Below are 9,527 nucleotides of genomic sequence, written 5' to 3'. Positions count from 1 at the left end.
TTTTGCATAAAAGTTGTAAAAACTTTCATACAAAGGTTTACAATGTGTATACTTTTGTTAAACTGTGCGTACTTTCTGAGAATTCCGCACATTTTACAAGTATTTTTTACGGTTTCCTCCCCCAGTCCAAAGACATGCATGGTAGGTTGATTGGCATGTCTAAAGTGTCCGTAGTGTATGAATGGGTGTGAATGTGTATGTGATTGTGCCCTGCGATGGATTGGCACCCTGTCCAGGGTGTACCCCACCTTGTGCCCCATGCTCCCTGAGATAGGCTCCAGGTTCCCCATGACCCTGAAAAGGATGAAGCGGTATAGAAGATGGATGGATGGATATTATAGTCATATATGATAAATATATAGGTCTTTTATTATAGTATATTATGAGTTTCTATAGATTTTTTTTCTGGAAAAAAAATACATTTTTCATTTTGTCAATTATGTAACGCAAGCTAATTTCAAAATAAATTTCAGTGAAATATTGCCAAACTCTGAAAATCTGCCGTCTCAGTATGTACAAGTTCCAAATCTAACAGCTGTAGTGTGTAGTGGTAGTGAAACTCAGTCTAATTTGAACAAGTCCAGGTGTGTTTTTCACTCTACTCCGAGTGTGTTCTCTCACTGTATCAGCATTGCACGTCTCCTGACACATACACATCCTCTTCTCTCTCTCTCTCTCTCTCTCTCTCTCTCTCTCTCTCTCTCTCTCTGTTTTCCACACTCAATCTTTCCAGGGGCTCAATTATGAGAGCACGACTTTCTGGATCCACCGCCTCCGGCAAAACAGCTTCGCCGAGGAGGAGCTCACCGACAGCTCCCTTAACAATGATAAATCACACGCGCACACACACACACACACACACACACACACACACACACACACACACACACACACACACACAGAGCATAAACCCACTGATCACTAGATCACATAAGAGAGAGAGAACAAGTTCTGTAAGATATCACTGATAAGGAACTGAATAACACACTAGGCAGAGAAGAAACACAAATTTCTTACTCTCTCTCACACACACACACAGAATGGAAATTCCTTGATCACTAGATTATCATACGTGCAGTTGTAGTGTCCTCCAGGTATTACAGATGTGTGTGTGTGTATGTGTGTATGTGTGTGTCTGTGTGTGTGTGTGTGCAGTGAAAAAAGCACAATCAGCAAAAACACAGCTGTGAGCAAACTCTCTCTCTCTCTCTCTCTCTCTCTCTCTCTCTCTCTCTCTCTCTCTCTCTCTCTCTCTCTTGCTCTCTCTCTCACTCTCAAACACACACACACACACACACACACACACACACACACACACACACACACACACACACACACCGAACCTAACAGCATATTTACACACTTAAGTGCATCTTTATTTCTTTGCATGCTCACATATTCAGTTATTTATTTACCTCCTATATTGACGATAATTCATTTATGGAGTGAGAGAGATATACAGAGCGAGACAGAGAGCGAGAGAGAGAGAAAGCAAGAGAGAGACAGCATGAACATCTGCATTCTTATTGAGTTCTCCTCTTGAATAAATAAATCTAATGCCTGTGATAGTTAATGTTCCCTCCACGACTAGGCCTAGACGCCATATGCTTACTATTAGCATCAATTCGCCAATAAACAGCTTTTTTTCTTTTCTTTTTTTTTTTTAGATCTCAGACGCCAGATTTTGATAAATGGTTTCAATTTGGCAGCTGCTTTAAGGTGTCAGTCCGCATCAGGTCGGAGCAGCGGGCCTCTGCCCGAACAAATCTCGCTCACTTAGCCCTGACGCCTTTTTAGGCCAAAATAATCTTTTCATACTAACCAGGCGGCAAACCGCCCACGGCACCTGCTGGTTTTTTTTTTTGTGTGTGTGTGGTTGTTCTTGTTTTGTTTTTTGTTTTTCTTTACTCTTTGTGCATGTTTAGTTGTCAGTGTGGCTTTTTCTTTATCAGACAATAAAGGAATGAGTAGCAGGCCGCACTGTAGCGATTATTTATCATGACCTTTGAGGTACCATCTTATTACAAGAGTTACACTCTACCGTTCAATAATGGGAAGAAAAATATTGTCATTATAGGGTGTGGAGATATAACACAATGACACTATATGTATCTGTATCTGTTTAGTGCATAAATCTGGATTCCTACGTACACCCAAAGTTAATTTATCTCCTATTTGTATTTGTTTGGAATGCTATTAAATCAATACAAAATATTAATATTCAATTATATCCTTAATGGGATGATATAAAAGAGACACTAAATTGTGATCATTGTTTGGTATGTTTTTAGCATACTAGCCAACATAAAAAAGAGACTTAGACTAATAATACAGAATATATTACTACTACTACTACTACTACTACTACTACATCTAGACATCCTGATTATATCTTATATTAGGAATTATAAAACCATTAAACCCATAAAAATGTGCTGAACACTAACGCAAATCTTCATCATCACCATGTTAAACATCCACTTACCTTAGGTAACCTCTCAGGGTCTCCAGGGTGACGTGGGATGACCTTCTGTAACCTCTGAAAGCCGTAATCGATGGTGGGTTCATTCAGAGCTGAAACACACACACACACACACACACACACACACACACACACACACACACACACACACACACACACACACATACACACACACACAGTGTTACAGGGTGATACAGTACGTCCTTGTTCCGTGGTACAGTAAATATATTAGGATTGAATTTGATGACCTTTTTTAAAAAAATCTATACTAGTTCTTTTAAAAGGTGGGAACAAGGTTAGTGTGTGCCTTTATATGCTGTGTTTGATTACTGGTATACTACACTATTAAATTACTGGTATTTCAATTGAATTTGATTTCACTTGTATTTAAATGATCAGACCAGAGTTTTATTCATTTATCCATTGTCTATAACCGCTTATCCGGCTCAGTGTTACAGATGGTTCCGGAGACTTTCCCAGATCTGTACACTGGGCGCAAGGTAAGGAGTAGATCCCGGACAGGGCGCCAATACATAACGGGGAAATACACACTCACACACACACACATAGGAGTGTGTTTTTATGAATTACAAAATAGTATAGTGTAGTGTATATAGTATAGTATAGCATGGCAGTACAGTAAAGCTTAGTAGTACAAAGTTTATAGTATAATAAAACCTATATATACTATATAAAATGCTTATTTTGTATATGGTGTACAATATATTGTAGCCAAATAGTATATAGTATATAGTATATTGTACAGTACTGCCATGTATTAGATATACTGTATAGTATAGTATAGGATGGCTTTATAGTAAAACCCCATAGTACATTGTATCGTACTATGTACGTTGTATAGTATAGTACAGCTGTATAGTATAGCCATATAATATAGCTATATAGATGTATATTATGTATTATATGGTATATAGTATACTATAACCAAGTAGTACATGGTATATTGTATAATATAGCTGTGTATTAGATATTATACTATACAGTTTAATATAGTTCTATACAGTTAGTATAGTATATAGTATAGTATAGTAGCACAGTATAGTATATAGTTGATATACAGTATACCATAAATGCATAGTATGTAAAATAGTGTAACTATATTGTATAGTTTATGTGTGTTGTATAGAATGTATTATTATATTATGTAGCTTAATATACACATGTACTGTATAATATAGTAGCTCACATGGTATACACAATACAGTAGCCATACAGATACAAATAGTATATACTATATTATAGCTGTGTAGTATATGGTATAGTATAGTATAGTATAGTATAGTATAGAATAAGCCGTATAGTATTTATATGGTATACTACTGTCACTATGGTATACAGTTTAGTATATTATATTATATTATATTATATATAAAGGTTACTCATTTACTGAAGCCATATATAGGACTATAGAACAATATATAGTGCTATTTTAGACAAACAGAAAGTTATATAGAACAACAGAATGAAATAATGAAAGTTAAATAGAAAGTCGAGGATCATTATATTAATATATAGGAGACATATATCACATATATAACTTGCTAGTTATGATTGAGGAAAGACTAATGAGCTCAAGCCGGTTGATATTGTGTTAGAAATGGAAGTCTGTTCATAAAATCAAAAAACTATATTACCACTGTCTTTGTGTGTGTGTGTGTGTGTGTGTGTGTGTGTGTGTGTGTGTGTGTGTGTGTGTGTGTGTGTGTGTTTTATGAAGTGCGCAGTCAGTCTCCATTGGCCTGCTTCTCCCCCTTCACTTCTCATTCACACACTGCCTAATTCAATCCTCCTTCTCCCCCCCCCCAACCCCCACCCCCCACATACATTTGATTTTTCATTCCCCCACTCTAGAGCTCAGTTTTCCTTTCCTGCGTTCTCAGGGCGTGAGAAGCAGATGAGAGAGAGACACAGAGAAAGGGAAACACCCCGGAAAAATGGTTAGGCAGATATTTCTCCATAATCAAGCCCATTAATCATAAAAGGCTGTCAAATTTGACTTTGGGGACAATTTGTCAGCCCTCGTGCCCACTCTGCTTTTGTCACCGATGCCTCTTGTATCGGTTAAGGATGATTGACAGTCCGAATGCAGGCAAGTAGAATAGCTAGTTTGCACTAATATGCATAACCGAGCTTTCATGAATAAGAATAAGATTGCAGCACTGGAGCACGCTGGCCCTTTCAAAGGGGCCCGTCGCCGTTTGTCGCACAAGGCAAATAGATGTTATTACCATTATAACAATATTTGTTTTCTTGCGGTGGGGAAAGGGCCCCTGCGAGCTGCGAAATCAAATTTGTTCAAGACAGTTTTTGGCAGGGAAAAGGAGAAAAGAACGAGTGCGCTGACATAGGCCTTAGGGGGCGGGGCATGTGTGCTGATGGTGTGAATGTGCAATAGAACCTGCTCTCTGATAATCAGTTTATAATGAATACACTCCATTCTTATCCGTTATTATAGCCCTGAAGTCAGAGTCACATAACCGGTGGTTTTAGTCCCGCTATCTAAAAACATGATTCTTAATATTTTGTTCCAAATTCATTCACAAATCCATTTTTAGCTGTCTCAGCAATTCTAGCTAGATTCAAATTCATATGTTTAAGTGCAAACATTTGCATCCCTTTAGGAAATTAAGAAATGAAAATGTTATTTACACCAAGAAGATATTTAGTGTGATTTCTTTTCTTTTTTTTTCCAACTCTTTGTATTCTTCTTATGCGTAGACTGTACATGTTCCTGTTTTAACATCCAGCAACCATGGGGGGTGCATACTTTTGCACTCCTCTATAACACATGCACAGTCCTAACACATTTCATTCAGAAAGTTTCACAATTTAAGGTTAGGGTTAGATTTAGGTGTAGCACAACATGAATTATCTGCATTAATAATTCGGTCAATGGAAGGTCCTTCCTTTCATCAGGATAATATGACAAGCCTGTGTGCGTGTGTGCGTGTGCGTGTGTGTGTGTGCGTGTGTGTGTGTGCGTGTGTGTGTGTGTGTGCCGGTTGCATCTCTCACCCTCCATCAATCTGTCGAGAAATTAAGCCCATTCATTCTCTTATTAAAATCCACCCGCACTCTGACCCCCTCCCCTTCCCCCGTTCTCGCGCCCAATCGATACGCGAGTGTTACCGAGCGCGTGCTGCAGTAATTGCCACAGTGGCGGGTGCGCGCTTGCCGTCGAACCCTGACCCCACGCGCATTGCCGCGCGCGTATGAAGATAGATTGCCTGATTTAGTGTAAACATATGCTGCAATTCCAGCCATCAGTGCCACTTTCTCTGTTGTAATTCGTATTGATTTTTCTTCCTCTCGTGCACGGCTGGTTTTTTTGACGTGCGACTCCAAGAGAGAGAGAGAGAGAGAGAGCGGGAGAGAGAGAGAGAGAGAGAGAGAGAGCGGGAGAGAGAGAGAGAGAGAGAGAGCGGGAGAGAGAGAGAGAGGGAGTGATAATGTGGGTTCAGTGGGAAGACCAACGAGTGAGATGAGGAGAAAAAGGGGTGCAGGTATTTATTATTTATTTGATTATTCCTTTATTGCTCTCATTGTGAGGCCATGTCTCTCACCCACCCACAGTTTCTGCTTTATGCCAAGAGCATGTGGTCAGTAATCAGGATGCAATGAGGTATGAGGTCACAGATCATGTTTCCCTCCACACACAAACACACACACACACACACATACACACATACAGAGCAGAGAGAGTGTAATTCACTATTAGATTTTTTAGCGTTAGATTTTTTTATTTTATTCGATTTTTAAGTCTTTGCACACCAACAATTTATCATCTTTTCACCACAGCTTACACAACAGAGCTGTTGAATTCTCGATTCTGATTGGTCAGAAAGTTCTATAACAGCAAAGCACCATTTGGACTCATATGTGTGACAAATCATTCTAAATGAGTGAGAATTGTACAATAAATGGAATAGAAAGTTCTTTAGAGTGAACTCTACGCCGAGGCTGTGCGTTCGGTTGCCAGATATTCAACCAAATCACCTTATTTATCTTACTCTAAAGAAGAAAACAGAATGGCCATGACCAAATCTGCATTAACAGCACAATCACAGGTTTAATGTACGTCTAAGCAGAGTCATCCTGTTAAAAGTGTGTTCACCTGCGCTGCTAACTGTCTGTGTGATCGGATTTCAGCAGATGCTCCTCGATCTAGCTGGCAAATGAGAGACAGCATACACACCTCGCAAAATCAATCTCTCAGCTCTTATTCCACATGCCGCAAAGGGTAGAGGTCAAATGGGAATGAGTGGGAGAGCAAGCACTCAGTGCCGTTATTAAAGGCCTTCTCTCTCTCTCTCTTTCTCTCTCTCTCTCATCTTACACACACACACACACACACACACACACACACACACACACACACACAATATTGTCACACTCTTTCTATGCCATTTTGAGGATACATTCAACATGTGTGGCTGTGCATGTGTGTGTGTGTGCGTGTGAGATTCTTGGCCTGTGTTTTCTTCTCTAGGGAGTTGACATCTCTTTCCATCTATTGCATTATTTTCCCCACATCCAGCTGATCGCGTGTCTCTCTTTGCGTTCTCGAGAAACAACCATTCTAGTTTTCATCTATTTCTTCCCTGCTCAGTTCGCTATTTACATTTCGTTATTCGACATCAATGTCCGGCTACGTTCTCTGAGAAAAACGACGGCTCTCCTTTCCGCCTGATGGAGTGATTGAAGGCGCAGTCACGCCCCCGCTGGCCGCAATCCCGTCAGCACCTCTTAGCCATTCAGGAGGCTATTTCTGAATCATTTCGCGTGCAGCTCCAGCTCTGTGTACAAACCACTCCATCAAAGCTGCCTCGCCTGTGATGGAACGACGCAATTTGTTTGCAAGGTTCAAATTCCTGCACAGCAAGGCTCAATCTCAGCATTTCCATGTGTTGGTTTATTGATAAGGGCGAGTTGACTGTGTGTACCTGGTTTGATTGTCCCTTCGGTCATTACGAAGACGCTTCCAGACACGCTGTGGGGAGCAGGAGACAACAGGAAGTGATTTGTTTTCCTGTTTCAGCCTGTCGACTGTGTGCAAAGTGGCCAGTTGACAAACGTCTAAAACCCCTTTGCTGCTTGATATTGATTCTGTTTTCCGCTCCCTTCCTTCATTCACGTGAAGCATGGAAGCGAGTACACACTTGTTCAGTTCGCTGCAGATTCAGGAGCATGGAGCTTGGCTTGATCAATCACTGAACCTCCAATCAATCCTCATAGAAATTTCATGAACTTTAAACTGTGACTGACAGTCGAGAGGCAGCTGAAGCAGAAAACCACCAGAGGAGATTAGAGAGATCCCAAACACACACACACACACACACACACACACACACACACACACACACGCACACACACACAGTTAATTACAGCCAAATACAGGTTTTACGGCAGCACTTATGCTGTGGTGTGACTTCTGTTTACCTCCATCATGCACGCTGCAGATGTGCAAGTTCACACTTCTTCAAGTGACAGTCACTTTTTTTTTTTAAGTGTGAGAGGACAACAAAAAGGACCGTGAGAGGACAGTGGGATGGAGTGTGAGAGGACAGAAAGAAGGGGTGTGAGTGGACAGAAAGAAGATGGGATAGAAAGGAATTTGAATTTGACAGGAAAGAAGGATTCAGGACAAAAATGTCAGAGGACAGCAAAAAAAATAGGGTTGTGAGAGGCCAAAGGAGGTAGATGAAACATGGAGGAGGAGTGTGACAGGACAAAATGCGGGTAGGAGGGGGTGTGATAAGACAAAAAAGCAGTATGTGAGGACAAAAATAAGAAATGTGAGCAGACGGCAAGAAAAGTGTAAGAGAACAGCAAGAGGTATGAAAGAACAGTAAAAAGGGAATGTCAAAGGACAATGCGAGAGTGTGCCAGAATAACAAGCAGGATTATGAGAGGACAAGAAGAGGAATATTGAGAAGACATGGAGAAGGAATGTGAGAGGACAGGAAGAAGGAGTATGGGAAGACAGGGAGAAGGAGTGTGAAAGGACAGGGAGAAGGTGAGTGAGAGGACATGGAGAAGGAGTATGTGAGGACAGGGAGAAGGAGTGTCAAAGGACAAGAAGAAGGAGTGTGAGAGGACAGGGAGCAGGAGTGTGAGCGTACATAGAGAAGGCATTTGAGAAGACATGGAGAAGGAATGTGAGAGGAAAAGGAGAAGGAGTGTGAGAGGACATGGAGAAGGAGTGTGAGAGGACATGGAGAAGGAGTGTGAGAGGACATGCAGAAGGGGTGTGAGAGGACAAGGAGAAGGAGTATGTGAGAACAATGAGAAGGCGTGTGAGAGGACAGGGACAAGGTGTGTAAGAGGACAAGGAGAAGATGTGTAAGATGATAGGCAGAAGGTGTGTAAGAGGACAGGGAGAAGGAGTATGAGAAGACAGGGAGAAGGAGTATGAGAAGACAGGGAGAAGGAGTATGAGAAGACAGGGAGAAAGAATGTATGAGGACAGTGAGAAGACGTGCAAAGAATCAGAGAGTGTCTGTGTAAATCGTCTTCTGCTGCTTTGATGAACATATGTCCTCACACGTGGCACCAATTTCAGGAGGAACTTCATGTTGCAGTGTGAGTCGATAACATCACACTCCTCAGGTGGTGGATTGAGGGGTTTTGATACACACTTCCTGTAGGTGTCACTCAGCTTAATCAAGGCAGCACTGAGGCAATTAGCCAACGTGTGATTAGCATATTGAAACGGATGGATGCTGCAGTAATCAGGAGGGTTGCATCACAAAGAGATGGAGAGGGTCGAGGAGGATGGTGTGAGGCAGAGACAGCAAGGCAGTGTGTAAACGAAAAAAGGCATGAACAGAGCATGAGAGGAAAGCAGGGGAGTGAAACAACCACTTTACAAGTTTGGACCATTATTTCTGGCTCTTTCCGGTACCTGTGGTTAACGCAGTTCTCGACAATGACTGTGTCAATACTCTCGTACTTATTAAACAAAGATAAATCAATATTCAATCAATTCTGTATTCGCTAATGCTTTCAGCATGATGTCATCTAC

General features: G+C 41.1%; 1 protein-coding gene across 3 annotated transcripts in view; it reads right to left on the bottom strand.

Annotated features, from left to right (window-relative positions):
* The window catches only part of LOC108277145 (transcription factor COE3), a 104,355-nt gene that overhangs the window by 20,564 nt on the left and 74,264 nt on the right, over positions 1 to 9,527 (bottom strand). For all 3 annotated transcript variants that reach the window (XM_017489577.3, XM_017489587.3, XM_017489596.3), the window contains exon 11: positions 2,486 to 2,574. In XM_017489577.3, the coding sequence (XP_017345066.1) occupies positions 2,486 to 2,574 (89 nt within the window). The remainder of the gene's footprint in view (positions 1 to 2,485; positions 2,575 to 9,527) is intronic.

Source organism: Ictalurus punctatus, chromosome 2 (assembly GCF_001660625.3).
Source record: "Ictalurus punctatus breed USDA103 chromosome 2, Coco_2.0, whole genome shotgun sequence".
Lineage (NCBI taxonomy): Eukaryota > Metazoa > Chordata > Actinopteri > Siluriformes > Ictaluridae > Ictalurus > Ictalurus punctatus.
The sequence above is the reverse complement of the archived record's forward strand: the minus strand, read 5'-3'. Positions and strand labels throughout refer to the sequence as shown.